At 40.2% G+C, this 19,492-nt stretch overlaps 1 protein-coding gene across 2 annotated transcripts; it reads left to right on the top strand.

Annotated features, from left to right (window-relative positions):
* The first annotated feature begins 833 nt into the window (after positions 1-833).
* NEK2 (NIMA related kinase 2) lies at positions 834-9,302 on the top strand. 2 transcript variants are annotated; one of them, XM_071739584.1, is made up of 9 exons: positions 834-943; positions 1,533-1,750; positions 2,925-3,162; positions 3,862-3,944; positions 4,184-4,310; positions 5,086-5,305; positions 6,301-6,355; positions 6,438-6,508; positions 8,948-9,302. In XM_071739584.1, the coding sequence occupies exons 2-9, from the start codon at positions 1,566-1,568 to the stop codon at positions 9,172-9,174; spliced, it is 1,206 nt and encodes a 401-aa protein (XP_071595685.1). In that variant the 5' UTR covers positions 834-943; positions 1,533-1,565; the 3' UTR covers positions 9,175-9,302. The 2 variants fall into 2 exon arrangements, with proteins under 2 accessions (XP_071595685.1, XP_071595684.1); XM_071739583.1 differs by lacking the exon at positions 834-943 and adding an exon at positions 1,114-1,279.
* The last annotated feature ends 10,190 nt before the right edge of the window (positions 9,303-19,492 follow it).

Here is a 19,492-nt window from a genome sequence, read left to right as displayed (position 1 = left end):
GAGAAAAGGAGGCTTGAGGGGTGACCCTCTCACTCTCTGCAACTACTTGAACAGAAGCTGGAGGGAAGCGAGGGTTGGTCTTCTCTCCCAAGTAGCAAGCAATAGAACAAGGGGAAATGGCCTCAAGTTTAAACTGGATATTGGGAAACATTTCTTCATTGAAAAGGTTGTCAGGCCCTGGCCCAGGCTGCCCAGGGCAGTGGTTGAGTCTCCATCCATGGAGTGATTTCAAGGCTGTGTAGATGTGGTGCTGAGGGACACGGTTTAGTGGCGGCCTTTTCAGTGCTGCTTTAACAGTTGGATTTGGTGACCTTAAAATTGTCTTTTCCAATCAAAACGATTCTATGATTCTATGAATTTTCCTCAGCGATTGTAAGGGGGAATTTTTCAGAACGCCTTCCTATTATTTTGAACACTTTGTAATACTAAAATACACGATACGGTATGCCAACTTTCTATCAGTATCTGTTCAACTGACCTTAGTATTTCAGGAAAAGGGGTGATTTGTCGTTGTTTCTAATGAAAAAAAAAAAAAAAAAGTCTCTACCTGAGAACGTCATTTACCCCCTCCCGGGTGACGGTTCCTCCAGCCCATGTGCCGACCGGCGCTGTAAGGACAGCGCGGCCCTAACCCAAACGGGGGCCAAGGCCAGGGAGGTGACCAACCCCGCTCTAGGTAAGAGGGGAGCCCCGGGGGTTCCTCTGCTGCTTATTTCAGACTTTGTTCTCCTCAGAATTCCTGAACTGAAGGGGATCACACGCCGCCGAGCCGGCGGAACGCCGAGAGGCCACCCACTGCCTCAGCCAGCCTGCGGGGAAGGACGGACACCTGCTGGACACCTCGCTCTGAGGAACGGCCTCACCGGAAAGAAAGCTGAGCCCGACCGCCCCACTGAACCGGGCCTGACCGAGCCGGACCGGGCTGAGCCAGCTCCGCCCACAGGTAGGGATCGCGCCCCAGCTCTCGCGATAACTCTCGCGGTAGCTCCGTGCCTCCGCAGCCCCGCCGTTGTAACGGCCGCAGTCCACCAGCCGCTGTTTACGGCGTCGCAGCCAATGGAGAGGCGGGTGCGTGGGCGGGGCTGCAGGTCCCGACCAATGGGGGGGAGGGGCGGTGCATTTGAACGGCGCGGCCGCCCCGGCGGTCCCGTGGGGAGTTGGTGTCGGTGGTGGTACCGCTGCCATGCCCGGCCGGCTCGGAGACTACGAGGTGTTGCTCACCATCGGCGCTGGCTCCTATGGCAAGTGCCGCAAGGTGCGCCGCAAGGCCGACGGCAAGGTGAGGTTGTGGCGGCTGTAGGGTTGTAGCGGCTCTAGGGCAACGGCCGCAGCTGCGTTGGGCGCCGAGGAGGCACCGCTCTGCTCTGCTCTGCTGGCCGTGACGTGGCCGTGGGTTTCAGCAGCGTGCTGGCAGCTCTCCGGGACAAGCGAGTGGGCTTTGGCAGCCCCTCTTCCCCCCTCCCCTCCCTGGCAAAGCTCTGGTTTGTGTATGAGTCGTTATAAGGGGCTGTGTGTTTTCTTTTCCTCTCTAGATCTTGGTATGGAAGGAGCTGGACTACGGCTCAATGACCGAGGCAGAGAAACACATGCTTGTTTCGGAAGTGAATTTGCTTCGTGAGCTGAGGCATCCGAATATTGTCCGGTATTATGATCGGATCATCGACAAAAGCAACACAACCCTGTACATCGTGATGGAGTACTGTGACGGGGGGGACCTGGCGAGCTTAATTGCAAGGTGCACCAAAGAGAGGCACGTGAAATCTATCTGTGACAATTTTGTGGTACCTATAGGATAAAGAGTCTTGGGAAAGCAAAAGCTCCCAGTGCAGTATCTCTCTTCTTAATAGCTTCTAAACAACTTTGGGTCTCATCCCTTGCACCAAAAAACTTCTCAGAAATGTGAAAGGGTAGTACAAAATTACAACGCTGTTGAGAACTGTGCTAATGAATGCACCAACTGATTGAATATGTCTAAATAGCATAAAACCCTCCACCCTGAGCCCTTCTATGAGGCAGAAGTTGTTGAAGGACTTCTGGATGCAATGCGAGGCAGGGTGTTGGAAACATGAAACAGTTCTTGCAGATGGGGAGCTTGCTCTGTGAGTTCTTGCTTGCCCATCAGTAAAACCACTTGTACCCTTTTTTTTGTTAGATCACCAATACCAAAATGTGTGAAAGGGAAAAGTGATTTTGAACACGATGTTAGAAACTACTTGATGTGCCTCCATTTGTGGAGACACTGAGTTGATAAGACTTCACCTTGGTCTAGTATTAGTCTATTGGTCTATTATTATACTTCTTTATACTGGTTTTCACCTTCTTTGTTTAAGTACGTGATGCCACATATTACTTTGTGAGAATAGCCTAAAATGGTATTCCAGCTGCCCCAAAACATATCACTATTTTGATTTTAGGAGAGATACAGTAAAAAGTGAGTTCTGTCTTAGCTGTATTGTTGTTATATGTTGTTCATAACAGTTTAGAAACAACTGATAGCATACTGCTATATTGCTATCATCCCTGAGCAAAGGGGCAGATCTCATCCCAGAAGCATTAAAGTGATGTTTGTGTTGTAAGTAATGGAAATACTACATATTAAAAAATACCTTAAAAAAATTAAAAATTAAAATCTATTAAAAAAATCTAAAAAGATGCTTTGGGGAGGAAAGGCAATATTAGGAGAATTCTGCAGCAAAAGTTTAGATGTCCTCCAACATATTTTGCTTGGTTTTTGTTTTTTTTTTTTAAACTTTCATTTTTAAAATAGTGCATGCCTGTTGCTGTTTGTTTTCTATATAGGAGCTGGGGTTGATTTAGTGATGTTTTATAGCGGTAGGATTAAAAAAAGCTACAGAACTCAGACTGACAGCAACTTGAGGTGTGCTCAGGGAACACCTTTGTTAAACATTGTGTTCATCTTTCAGGCATTACTTGGAAGAAAGCTTTATTCTCAGAGTATTGACTCAGCTGACACTGGCCTTGAAAGAATGTCACAGACGAAGCGACGGTGGAGTCACTGTGCATCGTGACCTAAAACCAGCAAATGTCTTTCTAGATGGGAAGCAGAATGTGAAACTTGGAGATTTTGGACTGGCTAGAATACTGCACCATGACACCAGCTTTGCCAAAACATTTGTTGGAACCCCGTATTATATGTCTCCAGTAAGACCTCCCTTCTGTGCTTTATCTTCTTTCTTGTCCTTCCAAGATCTGTTTTCTGCAGTGTTGGTCTCGGAATACATGAAAGTCTGGGATATTTAATGAAGAGTTACTAGTCTTAAATGCAGGTGACTTTTTTCATATTGCATATATGTTCTGGAGACAAGACTGTTCTGTGGTTATTTTAATCTCCTTTCTCCCTTACACCTTCACTGCCTTCTAATTAAGGTTCTTCTCTGTCCAAGTTTTGATATGTTCTTGGAACACTAGAAATTTAAGACATATGCTGGAGTATCTTCTTTCTGAAAAGAAACAGGGAAGCTAGAGTGCTTTTAGGTTTCATAGTGTTGATGTAAAAAGCTTATTAAAATACCTCTTGATGGTAGGATTTTAATTTATAGTGGAAACAAGCAATAGTGTTATTTTCCTGATGCAGTACATTTTGTGTGGGGAAAAAATAATGTTGACTGAAATACAGAGTTGTATCAGCTGAATATTGGTGCAACAATTCAGTCTTCTGTAGTGTAGTGCTCCATAACTTGCTAAAATCTTGCTAGTAAGAGTCACTGTGGAGGTTAATTAAGACAGAATCATAAGATAACCCCACTAAGCAATTTTTTAATTCCAATTTGAACCATTGATGATTATTCTACAATAGTAGAACAATGTCTTAAGTTTATTAACTAAGATTGTTCTCTTCAGGAGCAGATGAACTACATGTCCTACAATGAAAAATCTGACATCTGGTCTCTAGGATGCCTCCTGTATGAATTATGTGCTCTCTCGTAAGTACAGCAGTCTGGTAATGAATGTGGAAACACAGCTGTTAATGCATTTATTATTAAATTTGGTATAGATTAGAGCTTAAAGGTTTTGGAGACTTGTCCTAGCTTTTTATTTATATATTGGTCTTGACATAAAGCAATCAACACAAATCTTTGATTGCAGCTTTTCTTCGTGGTCTGATACTTTTTAAAGTCCTGTGAAACTAGTGAAAGAATCTAAGAAAAATGTTCTTTCTCAGGCCTCCATTTAGAGCTTACAACCAGAAGGAGCTGGCAGAAAAGATAAGGGAAGGGAAGTTCAGACGAATACCTTATCGTTACTCAGAGCAGTTGAATGAACTTCTCAAGGAGATGCTGAATGTAAAGGTAAGAATCAGTTAATGATTTTTCCATCACTACTATAACTGGTAGTGGAATACTAGTTTTACTTCTCAATTATGAAACAGACTAATCCAAAGTAGTGGTAGCTATGATCTTGTCACTGGCAATACCATTGGTAGGGGAAGAAAGGGAGGAATTGTGTTTTGAGTTCATTAAACAAAGGGAGCAACTCACGTGTTACACCAGTTTCACAGAATGCAAAAAGGCTGTCTCAGTGTTGGCTTAGGGAGAATTTCCTAACAGCATGCTTGACAAGGTCTTGTAACTTCAGGGTTAAAATGGTTCCACTGTATTTAGAAGTTGGAAGGGGTTGTTTTGTCTTAGTTTTAGATTTTGCTTTGTACAGCTAATACGTAACTTGCTTGCCATGGTTGGCATGGGGGTGTCTAGAAGAAGACTGCATGGGAGAACAAGAACCCATCTCTAACAGATACAGATCCTTCAGAAATTAAGTGAAGAGGCAGAGATGCAGAGTGTTTGTTCTGGAACCATTGCCTCTGTAGGCTCACCATTCTGAAATGAGTGGATGCCTGGGCTAGGAGAGCCACACTTTGCAGCATCTGGAGCTGAAGGCTGGTAACAGCCTTCTCTCAGTTTTGTCATCTGGTTACTCAACCCAATCTTAACTTGATTTTTCTCCAACTTCTCCTTTGCTGTATAGCACCTCAGCTGATCCCAACCTGAGGTGGGTCTTGACTGGGAGTCCCTGGCCTTAATTTTTCTCAGTTATGGATGAAACCTATTAATCTGTTTCCTTTAGGATTACTGCCGACCTTCTGTTGAAGATATTCTGCAGAACCCTTTGATAGCAGACTTGGTGATAGAAGAACAGAGACAGATTTCTGATAAAAGAGGCTGGAGATCATGGGAGCCAGAAGGACTGCAGCATTCAGATACTGCAGTGAATGAACTGAAAAGGAAGGAACAACAACTACAGGAGCGAGAGCAAGCCATTAAAGAGAGAGAGCAACGTTTGGAGCGTATGATATTGAAATTTGGGAAGAGGGTGGCAATGGGTTTCTGATTCAAAAGAGCAAGTGTGGAGGAAGGAACGGTAGACAGCCTTTAAAACCTCTCATTTTCTCATTTTAATGCACTAGGGTATTGTACTCCTGCATTGACTACTAGAATTCTGTCTGTAGACTAAAACAAGAGTGCTTAGGCTTACTCATCTATACTTGCTCTTAAGTTCCTAAGGTGTAATTGTCAGTCTAGATATAGACACCTGATTTGGGAAGATTACTAAACATGAATGGCAATTAGGAAAGGATACAGAACAATACAGTTTGAATATATTGTTCTGCACTGTGCAGTGTAGGTTGCTTTTCACCTACTCTCTAACATTACCTATCCCAATGTGTAACCAAAGAGGAGCCTGATGTTGGCACAAAATGTACTCGAGTAAACTGTCAACTGCTTTTGTAGAAGCTGTACCCTATAGGTAGCTTGCCTGTGAAACTGTACAGGAGGCTGGTTTCTCAGGAGCTGGGACTTCCTACCCCCATAAAATACCCCTTTGCATATGCAGTAGGCTCTGTAATACAGATTTTGACAATATATATTGCTTTCTGAGCCTGAATAGCAGCTGTTGCAGCTGTAAGTAGGGTGTTTAGCTATATCTGAATTATAATATCTGGTCTAAATTTTTATTTAGGTCTGTTCTCATGTGAGCCATGAATTAATATACAGAATGAAAAGCTGCTATTCTTTCTTTGTTGCAGATATGGCACAGTGTTTAGGGGGAGAGCATTTTTGGCTTTTCTCTGAGTATTTGTCCATTGCTTTCCTGGTTGCATTGATAAAGGTGTATCTACACAGTAAAATTACTTTGCTTAGATTTGTAGAGGCAGAAATATAGATACATGTGACAGGTTACTACTGCTGTCTTTTTCTGCAAGACAATCCATCACACACAGTCACCCTAACTTTAACATTTACATGTTAACACTGCATATTACCATATTTCTACTTCCAGAGAGAGAACGGGAGCTCTGCATTCGAGAGAGACTGGCAGAGGACAAACTTGCTAGGTATCTTACTAACCTACAATTGCCTAGATTATACACTCTGCAATCTTACAACAAAAAGCTAAAACTTCTCTTTTCAAAACAGAGCTGAAAACCTGATGAAGAAGTATAATACCTACCAACAGCAGAAGACATTAGCTTGTGCAGATGGTCCAGGTATGAAAATAGATGAGAAGCCACTTGCAGTGACAAATGTAGACTGGTATGACCAGCAGAATGTCCCTGATGTTCAGCGTGTTGTATATAGACCCGCTGTAGCATTCAAAGCCCCAATTATCTCTGCATTGTTGGGAAGAAACTTTAGGGACTTTTGATTTTCTACTTGATGAATGATGCTCAGCCATGAATATGAGTGGCCACTGTCAGCTCTGTAGTCTTGCACTGTTTTGAAAATCAAGTTCTTGTGTTAAACTAATGGAAGTGCTGACTTGTAACCTGAACTTTCCCAGAGCTGTACTGATTTTACTTATGGATGTCTTTTTATAGATCTTTGATTTAGTTAATTTTAATAAAAGTGTCTATGTTTAACCACTTCAACTTTAGTTCAACTTTAGTTCAAGAACTTCAAGGTGGGAAATAGTATTTTTTGCAAGTGACCCAGCTGTGATTGGTGCATCATATAACCTCTGAAGAATATAATATAAACTGTTAATACCACGCTCTAGTCTAACTTGTTAGGGGGAAAAGGAAAAAGGAGGATGGGGGGGGCAAAACCACACCAAACAAACAAAAAACAATCCAAACGAACACCAAAACAATCCAAAAAGCCACCACCCATGTTGAACAGGAAAAATTATTCTAGTATCTAAACACACTTTGAAGTATTGGTGGAATATTAAATACCTGGGTCCTAAATAATGCTCTAGAACAGTGTGAACATCCTTTAACATGCAGCAACAATTTCTTCATTTAGTTTTGCTCAGATACAGCTCAAATAAAACTGAGGCTGGTTTTTTTTTCCCCCAAGAAACACATTACAGCAGGAAAGAATACCACTACCTTGTGTTAGCATTTTACTTGTACTTTAGCTATTTCTAACATTTCTGTCAATATCTAGAGATCCACCTCTCTCAATATCTTGTCTCACTTTAACATACAATTAAGAATAAACTTTCATTGGGCTTTCTGTGATGCCTATAGCACTGGATGACTGAAAATAAATGAGCTTCAGTATTTGTTTCTGTTCTCTTTTTCATCCTCTACCCCTACATGTGATATATGACATTAACAGGGCAAAGTCACTTTGAGGAGTTAATATCTTAAGACCAGACAGTGCAGAAAAGTGAATACAGTTATTGCAAGAGTGACCAAATCTTGCAGTATCTCTAGATCACTTTAAACATTTGTCATAATAGTTGCCACTCCTCAAATCAATTCCATGTTACTCTTTTAATACTGCTTTTAAAAATTCTCCCTATACTGATACTAACAGACTAGGTTTTTTTCTTGTATGTTCTCGAGTGGTATCTTGAGCATCTGTTACCTTCAGTTACTGTTTATTTTTCCCACAACTGTTCTACATCTTGCATACCTTAGCTCCCTAATTTTTTCCTCAAACTCACCTGTGTGGTTCAACTTCACAATAAAATGGAATACCTAAAGTTCTGGTTTCTAGGACAATACTCTGGACACTACCCTGTTTTTTTCACGCATTGTTTTATTCTTGGGGAAGGGTTTAGTGTTAAAACAGGTACCTACTTACTGATAGAAACCTACAAATTTTGGAGCATTTACTAGCCCCTTTGATTTGGTCCTTCTGACATTTCTGTGGTTATTGCATCTTTGCCCTAGCCTAATGAATGTAAAATGAAGGCTTCAGCAGAACTGTGATTAGGATAGTTAGACCTGTACTAAGGTGTCTGGTTTTTTATTTTTTGTTTTGTTTTTTCCTCTGGGCTGACTCCTGTGAAGTTGGCTCTTATGAGAGAGAACTCGGCTGTGTTAATAGCATTTGGTGGTAGTTTTTTTTTACTTAAGTCATTATAACCTAAATAAATTAACTCCCTTTTGATTGTGACAGCTCTATACAGCTAAAGCAAAGCTATACTATGAAAGTTCCTGTCGTCCAGACTGCAGTGAAAGTAATTTGCTAATTGTTAAGTTATTTGAATTCATTATTCATTAAATCAGAGCCTTGTTTGTACCCCATTGGCTTACTACAAGGATAGAGTTGGAACAATGTGTGTAATGCAGAAAAATTATGGGACAAGTTGGGTCTGCCTTTGCTATGAAAGAAAGATAAGGGATTTTTTTTTTGTAACTGAGAGCCTGGTTTTCCATTTCTATCTGGGACTGGACTATGTATTACTGTCTTGTCCTTTCTTTGTATGTAAAACTAATATTCCTTAGGTGTTAGGAGGTACACCCTAGAAGCTACAATGCAATGCATCCTTTTACCACAGTTATTTAAAAACCTTGTTTTCAATCTTTCCTCCAAAAAGGGGAAGGGATTGTTGCTGGGAGCTGCAATGCATTTAATTAGATTACTTAAAACCAGCTAGTTAGCAAAATGGGTAACAGGGTTAAAAGACATAAGCTAAGCAATACAGGTTGTAAGATGTGCTAATTCAGTACTTATTTTTTTTATTTCTTAAGATATTGCACTCCTGCTCCCCTTTTCTACAACCAAGAAGAAAGTGCACTTTGATGGAAGTGAAGAGAATGCTGTGCCTCCTACTGATCTGGAAAACTATCCTGTCTCCAAAGGGAAACACCATGATCTCAAAAAACGTCTGTATGCTGCAAATCTACGGGCTCAGGCACTCTCTGAACTGGAAAAAAACTATCAACTAAAGAGCAGACAGATCTTGGGCATGCGCTGAAACTGTAACACATGTACAGTATTTAACTATTTAGAGTTACTGGTATGTATAGGAAGATATTGGTGCCTCCCGCTTTTAATCTGGAACCTACTGGAAATACATTGTAACAGTTGTTACAAGCATTCTTAGTCTATGGTAGGTAGTTAGTGATAAAGAGCATACAAGATTATATTATGAAAACAGGTAGGTTTGATACCAAGTCAAACAAGATGAAATAATTGTGTTATTAAAAAAATACTTTGGTCTTCCTTCTGTTTACCATACATTATTCTTCTGAAAACATAAAGAACTAATATTGTAAAACAGGTGTTTTTAAATCTGGTGTGAAAAACTTGCATTAAAAATGTACAGAGGTTAATCTGTAGGTTAAAATTATACTCTATGTAATATACAGTACTTTATAAAAGAAGTATTGATACTTTGTGGAAAAAAGTGGCTTTTTGTCTCTGCTTGTAAACATGTTTTAACTATCAAAAGAGCAAAAAGGGATTTTATGCTATCTCTTCTTACTAACTAAATGACCTGTCAAAGCTGACCACTTTCAGTGTAATGTCTTTGACTAATGAGTGGGATGGGTCATCTTAGCCGAGTTGATAAGTTCTTAGTCCTTTCTGTTTCACAGAAAGCTCCTGAAAGAAAGCATCAGCTCCTGAAAGGCTCTCTTCACAGCAATGCATTTGAAATTACACCTTTAATTTGCCTGGAGACTGTTATAAACTGACCCCTAAGATGGGACACCATCCCAGGTACTAGCAGCTGTGTTTGGGGAGGTGCAATTGTACCTTGAATAACAAATCCTTATTAAAGTTTATGAAGTATCTACATCTTTCTCTTCACAATTCTCTGCCACAGTAGGAGTTGCTTGCTTCAGGTGGTGTAAATTTTGTGAACTAATTCAGACTCACTAATTTAAAAAAAATCTTTGGAACTGGAATGTCTGGCATTTTATATAACTGTTTTCTATCTTTGCATTGAGATGCCTTAAAACATACATTCTTAGAAAACATCTAATTTTCAAAACATTTGTTTCCTTATGGGGCCACGGATGTTATCTAAGGAGGTATTTATCCTAAATGCTTTTCACTTGATGTTATTTGAAACATAACATCATGTCACAATCAAAATGTTATTTGAAACATCAATTTTATTTGTTGTATTTGCTAATAGACAAGCACCTGTGTTACCCAGCAATGGTTCTGCTCTACCAGATTCTTAACCACCTAACAGAGCTTGTCATATTTGCATGCACAGTGTTTATTGTTTTCACCACAGCCTGTGCTTAAAAGAATTGGAACATTACCCCTTGGTTTGATAGTCTAAAACCACCCCAGTTCTGACAGTCATTACCCAGCACTAGGTGTGGTCCCAGGTAGCTGTGCCATATGGATCTGTTCAGATGCTTTCCTTTTGCATTCTTTCATATTGTTTGAGATTGTCATGCCTACCTGGAGAGTAATCCTTGCTTGCTCACCATATTTGTATATTCAGATTTTTCTCTTCTGTGCCCCAAACAGAAGATCTGCAATGCAGTTCTACTGGCCTTTGTGTGAATCTTCATTGTGTAGCCCATAAACTAGAAAAGATAGAATATGCAGTAGTGTTAATCTACTCTGAAAAAACATGCAGGGTGCAAGAATTTCATCATATGCTTTGTCATCTGCAAAATGCAGGTGCCAATTAGGGAAAGGTGGAAAACAAGTAACCAAGAAAATAAATTAGTGATTAAAGATTCAGAAAAGACTACATTTTTAAATAGCTGGTGTTTGCAAATGCTGTGCTTTTAACAAGAAAAAAACTAAGAAAATGGCTTGAGAGTATTTTTTTTCTTTTTTTCTTTTCTTTTTTTTCTTTTTTTTTTTTTTTTTTTTTTTTCTTGGAACGTCTAGATGGAACAAATAATTTCTGCATTTAAAAGTTAAATATCTTCAGAGGAACACCCACTACTTTCCTCTTCCTCATATTCTCTACTGACCTCAAGGTGGCACTGTTGCCCTATAATTTTGGAAATTTCCTTTAGTCTCTTCGTCTTCATAATAATTTAAAATCTAATTTAAATATCTTTTTACTTGTTTTGTTTCATAAAAGCATTAGTGAGTGGCTGCAAGTTGCTGTTTTTCTTAGCCTACAGTGCTTTAGTACTTGCTGGTACAATTAATTGTAATTATCTATCATTTGCCACTTTGCATCTTTTATGCATGTTTTATCAAAATAGTTGCATCAAAGCCTTATTTAACAATTGCAATATTATTGAATAAAAAGTGCTATGGAGAGTGCAGATATTTATCAGTCACTATGGCAGTAATAAATTAGAAAAGCTGAAGTTACAGCTGTAGCATCAAGCTGCTTTATTCCCATTGTCTTCTTGAAGTATTATCACTCTAATATGATAAATGCAGTGTCTTGAGGTGTTTGAAGAAAGAACTTCCTTCCAGTTTGTGTTAGACCTAGGGGAAGGCATCCTGGGGATGGTCTTCATTGTCTCAGGATTTTTGCTTTGGAATCCTGAAACTCACATTTTCCTACAGAGGCATAATTGTTTTTCCCAGAGCACATTGGATTCTAATTCAGAATGTAATTTTCAAATATATTCAGGAAAAGAAATAGGGAAATTTATTTATATTTTCCCATTTATGGGAAAATAGTCACTGCTTACAGAGTGCTTGCAAAATATTGCCACCATGCTGACAGGTATAGTTACCACTTAAAACTGAAGGTAAGTTGTAAATATGTATGTGGGACAGCTTAATCCTTACAGCATGATAATAATGGTGTGCACTGTTAAATGTTAAGAGGCAAATTAATTAATATTTAGTATCAGTATCAGGAACTTTAATAATTTGCACAGCTGTGAACACACAGATGACATATAGAAGTTACCTCTGAAATTACAGAAGTTTTATATGCATGGAATATTATTTAGCTCAAAGATAGACATGGGGGGAAGTTGCAATCACCACCTTGAAAAATTTGGACCAGAACCCTAATTTTCAGCCCTCTGTATGACCTCGATCAAGACCCCTTTGCCGTCCCTAGGATGCCATCTCTACCAGCCCGTCTCAGGGGGGAGCTCAAAGACAACACAAGCTACAGGATCCTCTACAGGGCTCATGCTCTTGCGCACGTTTTTGGTTAACAATGGTGCAATCACTTTGGTGTTTAACCTCGAACAGCTGTGCGGGTACTAAGGGGTAGAATTTACTGGGAAAATAGTGGCAAATTACCGAAATAATTTATTTAATAATTAGCCTGGTCACCTGTCCCTTTTGCAGCCAGATGATCAGGTCATTCCCTGTGAGTGCAGCACTGAAGTGCTCTGTGGGGATGTTGGCTAGCTGGGTAGATAAAAAGAAATCAGGCTTGAAAGAAAGCAGGCTTATATAGAGAGGACCATCATGCTTCTTCCCAAACATAAATATCAGTAAATCATTTAATCTGTACTGCATCATTGAAAATGTGGAGAGATGGCTCCCTCTGGAACTACTATAAACTTCATCATAGGAATTTCACATTGTTGCCCTTACTGTCAGTGAGTAACCCAGGAGGAAATGATCTGCTCCTAATAGGGGCACAAGCTGGGTGCAGGTGCTCATGGCAAGAATCAATCTCCTGCATTTCCCTGCTGATACAAGAAGCAGTGCAGAGCAGAAGCTCCCTGCTATTGCTCTTCATGCAAAAAAAAAGAGACATTGCTCCTTAGTAGCCTCTGCATGTACCTCTTTCTGTGCTGATAAAGATATTTCCCAGGAAGAAATTCTTCCAGCATTCATAAATACAGCAAAATACAGATGGACCCAGTAACAGTACAGTGACAGCCTTTGGGCTGTGTCTTTGTCATTTTCTTCCCCTGTGTAACTTGTGAAGAGCCAGAGGAATCCCAGGATCTACAAAGGGGTGTATCAGGCATAGAAGCTGAAGCCATCCCTGGGAGCCTGCTTAATAGGCACTTAATAGGCCATGTGGAAGACTTTGCCCTAATTAAGGCAACACACAGTATCATCTACTTCAGGTACTAGAAGTGAGTTTAATTTATATATTTACCTTAAAAGTTCGCTGAAAGTTATATATTAATCTTTACAACTTTAAAGAGCTCCACAGGCTGATAGCATAATGCCACGTACTGTTACGCTGCTTTTCCATTTAATTTTGCCAGATCAGCAATGCTGAGAAGTTACTATAACAGAGGCAACAGTGCCTTTATCTGACATTATTTTGAAGGCAAAGTGCACTTGTGAGGCTCAGCTGCCATGAAATGATGAAGCTTTGTTGGAAAAAAAAATCCTTTGTGTTCTACAAAATGGATTTATGCCAGAGTTTTATGATATAAAAGGAAAAGAAAGGCTACAGAGATACCTAGAATTAGCTAGCTCCAGCGATCCTTATTTTTCACTGCAGGTTCTTTCTGGGTAAGAAAATATAATGTATTTATGAAAAAATTTTGGCTGAGTAACTTTCTTTTTTACTGGTTTATTTTTTGACTGATGGATAATGCTTGTAGCTGGGCTTCCTGGTTCAAGCAGATGTAATTTACAGTCCCAGCTGTTACTGCACTATTCTCTACTGTGAATATACTACTGGTCTCAATGCATTGTCTACTCCTTTGGCAACTGAAACTCTGAACTGGACATAAGTGAGCTGTAACAATGATGCAGCTTCCACTATTAACTATCATATCTAGTTTTTTGTGGCAAAACTAATTCAACGTGCAGACTTATGAGGCATGTACTTAGCATGTGCTTTTATGCTTGGCTTGAGCAACAAATTTTTTTTCCATTATTCATACTAATCTGAAAAACTTTTATTTGCAAAAACAGCTGCTAAATATTTTTTTACTGTTTAATCAGCTCTTTTAGCAGGTCCTGCTCTTGCAAGGTCAGCAGAGGCAAGCATATGCATAATACAAATTTTTGCACGTTTGTGTCAATTGAAGTCCCAAGGACACAGCAGAAGATGACAATGACAAGCTTTCCTTCAAAGTCAGTGAACCCTTGGCCAAACTTCAACTTCATTAGTACTAGAGATACCCTGGGATTTGTAAATACTCACACTTTTTTGCTATTTGGGGAGGGAGAGCAATCCCAAAGGCACAGCAGCAGCAAACCATCCATCTTTCTCAACAGAAGTGAGTACAAGCCACTTTAGGTAGAGTCTTGATCTTGGCTTCTACCAAACTGGACTTTGCTTGACAAGATTTCAATCAGACCTCTCTGGAGCTGTTCACAGTTTTAGGGAACAGTGTATGCATTTTTTTTTTTTTTTTTTTTTTTTTTTTTTTTTTTTTTTTTTTTTTTGTGCTCAGTATCATCCAATTGCAAATAGAAGCAGTATTGTCTGCCTGACCTCTTGGTGCTTCCTATACCATCAGGGAATACTCCAGTGACCCCAGAGACAGATGGCTATTGGGGTCATACAGAAAATTTAGAAAATCCTTCCTGACCCATGCAAGTGTTAAAGTCAATGGCTGACTTGAGTGCTAATTGCCATGTAAAATCTTTTCTGAAGACTACCAATCGATCTTTAGGTGCCACTAGGGAAAGATACTATGGAGTTTCTGAAACCTAGATGATAACATAAACAAAACCATCAGGCCAAATGGCAGATCCTGACAGATAATGATTTCCTGGGAGGTAAGGCACACACCTCCTACGGCAAAGATCCACATAATTACCTGGTACTGGATTAAGTTCTTTGTGGTTGCAACTAAAAGCAGGAAGAAGCATTAGCATTAAGGAAAATTATATCAAGGAAGTATTGATTGGAAAAAATAACATATATTTATCAGAATTATTATTGACTTACCTTTAGGGCACATTTTAAATATTTCTCCCCAGGTGAACTGAATACTAGGAAAATCTCCTGTGCCAGTTTACAGAGAGGGACAATTATGATTAGAGAACTGCTGTAGTGTTATGCATTTAAAGGGATTCATCTGCCTGTAAGTCAGGCTGGGGCCTCATTCCCATGAGGCATAAGATCCTTTTTTCACCAGTCTTAATTCAGCCAGCCTCAGCAGTGTGGTAGGTGCAGGTCAGCAGTGTGATGAACACAGATGAGCAGCCCAGAATATGTCACTAAATCTCTGTGTAAGATGCAATGAGTAAAATTCCCTGCTCTAAGTTTCCCGCTCTTTCAAAACCAAATTCCTGTCTCAGAGCTTTAGGTCTCAAGATGAAAATGAAGGTTACAGGGGGACATCACTTCCGTGTGAAGCCACATTCAGTGGAGCTCCATGTGTTATCAAAAGGGGAAAGGGCATAAAATGATATTTTCTAGTTACTGATGTGAAGTAAGGGACTGAAATCAAGACACTGCATTGCCTAAGCTCACAGAATTTCCCTGGGCAGAGCCCTGGAAACTGTGTTTCAGAGGCTCCAAATGGAATTTGTGTATGAACAACCCTATCCTTCACTGGAACATTTTTTAACCTCCTTCCCTGATCATTTTGCCACCTCACATTCTGGCTAAAAGAACCCATGGCAGACACATCTTGTAACTGCTGCTAATTTGCACTTGCTGCTAGTATGGCTGTGGGTGCAAATCAGGCAGTTTAAGTGTTGGCAAGAAGCAGTGAGTTAATCAGGGCCTTGGAAATGTGGTCCCCTGCTTGTGCTGCAGGGAATGAGCTCAACTGAATGGCAAAGCCCAGCCAGGGAACTCAGCCTTGGGTTTGAGCCAGGCAGTAACCATGAGGTTTGTTTTCAAATCTGGCTCTGCAGTAACTTCTTATATAAAATCCCAGAACCTGGCTCAAATTGAGCAGATGTTCTAAGGCCACTTGCTTTTTTAAAACTTTTTTTTTTTTCTTCTTTTTTTCAGTTTCAGTTCCTTCTTCAAAGTCACTTTCTGGAAGTGAAGTAGCACCTCAGCATTATGGAAATAATTGTCAATGTTTGCAAGAGGCCTGTCATAGCTGCATTGCCTCGGTTGCATGCAAAAAACTCTGTCAGAAATGGGAGTTGTGTCTAAAGGTTTGCTACATGTCCTGCCCTGGCCCTTTACCAAGCTGTTTCTCCACACCCTTCACCTTGGACAAACAATGAACTTCCTCAAAAAAACTCCAAAACAACAAACAAATTATCAAAACCAACAAAAAACCTCACAACTTTATAGAGTGGGATTGAAGAAATTACTATGCTGTTGTGAAATACTTTCAGATCTGTACATGCTGAATAATTCTATTTCAACTCTTCCTAACCGTGGAGCTATTAGTTGACACATAACACTATACTGTATGTAACCAACTGTCATCAGTGCAAAGTTGGAGAAAAACTGTGTTTTGCATGGATTTATTATTGCTATTATAATACAAACATGTACTACCAAAGACACTGTCAGTTTTAGACCCAATCCAGTATCCCATAGTGCCAGGCTGTGAATGAATATTTTTCAGTGATCCTACTGCAAAATCATCATTTGTTCTCTTACATAAAATCAGAAGCATCAACAAGAAAAGCACAGAATGTAAAATCAAATCTTTGCAATGGTAAGGAAAGCTTTCAGCATATGCAAACACAGAATTGCCTTCTACTCCTTTTTTTTGAGTAACACAAAACAATTAGCCTCTTTCCCCATTTATAAACTCATTCTCCTTGGTGACTTGACCTGGAAGAATGATAGCTGCTCACTTCTTTCACATCAGGAGAACTTCTTATCATGCTGTAAATCATCCTGTCCTGCTGCAGCCTCAGCAGTGCTGAGAAACAGGATATGGACCCAGTCTCATCCCCATGTGCCCCTAACAGCATGCAACACATTGGAGACCCCTGACCATTAGTGAGATCCTTTCCTACCCTTGGTAAATACTGACTAATTATAAATGAATGAAAAGAACTGTAGACATTTCTCAACATGTGGATTATTCTAAGAAAACTCATATTTGAGACTTGCACTACCTGGCAATGTGGGTTTTTTTTGTTTAAGTGTGTAGCTGTAGAAATAAAGCTACACTGATATATTGGTTCCTTCAAAACACACCGATGCAGGCCACTAGGTAAAATGGAAATAATCTATCCTTTTGACTTTATTACTCAAATTAATACCAGCCTTCTGATTTGACAGCCCAGTAGCTTGACTTCATCCCTTCACAGGAGAGGAAACTCACTGTCACGGTTTAACACTGGCCCGGCAATTAAACCGAGTAACAGACGCTCTCTATTAATCTCTCTCTCCTCCCTGATAAGAAAGGAGAGAGAATAAGGGAGAGAGACTTATGGGTTGGAAACTAAACTACACAACTTTAATGAAACAGTAATGATAAATAGGAAAAATCACTAAATATATACAAATATGCAGGAAAATGGATACCACGTTCCTCTCCCCCAATAGCTCTCACGTCACCACCGAGGCTGCAGGGCAGCTCTGGGAAAGTCCAGGCTGGACTCCTGGAGTCGGCAGCAGTTGGGAACTGGAGGCAGAACACACAGATCTGGGCTGGCACGGATCAGGACCACAGGCAGAGGAACGGACGGGATCCTTCCAGGATGCCGGGGTGAAGGAAAGGAAGCAGGAAAAGCAGGCAGCCAGAAGCTGGAGGCAGGAAATCTGGCTTGGCCCTTGTGATCCCTCAAATTTATACTGAGGATGACGTATATGGGATGGAATACTCTGTTTGGTCAATTCTGGCATCTATCTTGTCCGTTCCTCCCCAAAGGAGGGATGCAGGTGGGACCTCTTTATGTTTTCCTCAGAGCTGAGCAGTGTTCTTGGCTCTGCACACCAGTTTCTAGCAGTAACTATAAACATCGAGTGTTATCAGTCCTAGAAACACACACTGTCTGAGAAACTTGCTGTTAATTTCAGCAAGTGCAACTACTTACAGGAGACTTAGCTGAAAGCAAAAGTACAAGACAGAAAATCACCTTTATCCTGGCCCAAACCAGGATACTCACTTTGAATTAACAGGGTGAAATTGTATTCACATGTATGCAGTCTGTGTTCTGCTTTCCCATTGAGATTGCTCAGAATAATGTCCCTCTTGCTTATTTGTTTTAAAGAAGTGGCTACTTCTTATAAAAAGAGGAAGGATAGTTATAGCTAATTTTATATAGGTTACTGAGAAGCTGTCAAATGATAATATTTCATATCTTTTCCCCTCTTAAAATTCTTTTCTGAGTTAATCGTCCTTTGGCAAGGGAGTGAGTGGCTATTTAAACAACGGTATCTTATTTACAGCTACTCAGGGTTTCACTGTCGTTTGTCTGGGATGGTGGGAGTATTAATACTAATTCAGCACTGTTGGAAGCAAAGGATATTCATGTAATTGCCTTTGCATGGTACGTGTTATAAATAAGAATTCTTGTTTAGGATGCATTTCACAAACCATTTCTTTCTTTGAGTGTTATGAGGAAAGTTTTCTGCAAAATTCAGGCAAAATATCATACTACAAGGTCTACAAACCCCTTCAGATATGGCTTTAGGGTCATCTCTTTGTGGTATTTTACTTCTGGATTTTCTCTCATGTTGATCTTCATTAATGTTTTATCTATCTGCTTCTGAAACATCCCCAGTATCTGGACCTGAGTGATTGTGGCTGCTTTTGCCAGGAGACACTGGCATCCAGGGAATATTCAGACTGCAGGTCTAGGATACTAAGGAATAAGAGCTTCCCCATGGCCTGAAACCTTTCCATCCCTGCTGGCTAGACTGCAAGAAGACACTATGCAGTTTAGGCACGAGCCTTATGTGATGATCTCTGGGTCAGGGTTGAAAGTTTTATCAATGCTATGGCTCCTAACGATCAACCTTTGAGCAGTAACTTGAGGATTTGTCCTTGAGATAATCTGTACATTTTTTCTTTCATCTGTGATGAAAGCACCTGTGAAGGACAGGGGATTCCCAAAGAAACATGTCCTTTTTGGCAAAATACAACCTACTAAATGCTACAGATGGATTAATTTCCCTTGCTTCCCCACTGATGAGCATTTTAAGTTTCAGGCCTGGGTGACGAGAGGACTGTGTGGGTATGCTCAGCATCTGCCATATGTCATACACTGATGAACTAAGAGGTTTGCAAGCAACCAAGGAAAGTTGCTTAAGTATGCAAAGCTAGGGCAAGATTATTAGGTTTTGTCCTTCGATTGTAAATGCAAGAAGAATTCTGCCCTTTGGGAGCTATTGATGCTATTGTGGCCTGGGCTGTGCACAAAGCCCTGCCTTTTTGATTTAGAGTGTTTATTTGTTTCCAGACCTCTTTCCCCACCATCCCTCATTTCTGTTCTCTCTGGGGATGATTCACTGGAATAATGCCACACGAGTAGAATGCCCATCCAGCAAAAACATTTGAGGACAGACTTTAAACGGAGCAAGTGTTTTTATTACTTCC

The sequence above is a fragment of the Heliangelus exortis genome, chromosome 3 (assembly GCF_036169615.1).
Source record: "Heliangelus exortis chromosome 3, bHelExo1.hap1, whole genome shotgun sequence".
Classification (NCBI taxonomy): domain Eukaryota; kingdom Metazoa; phylum Chordata; class Aves; order Apodiformes; family Trochilidae; genus Heliangelus; species Heliangelus exortis.
Note: the sequence above shows the minus strand (reverse complement) of the source record. Positions and strands in the feature narration are given on the sequence as shown.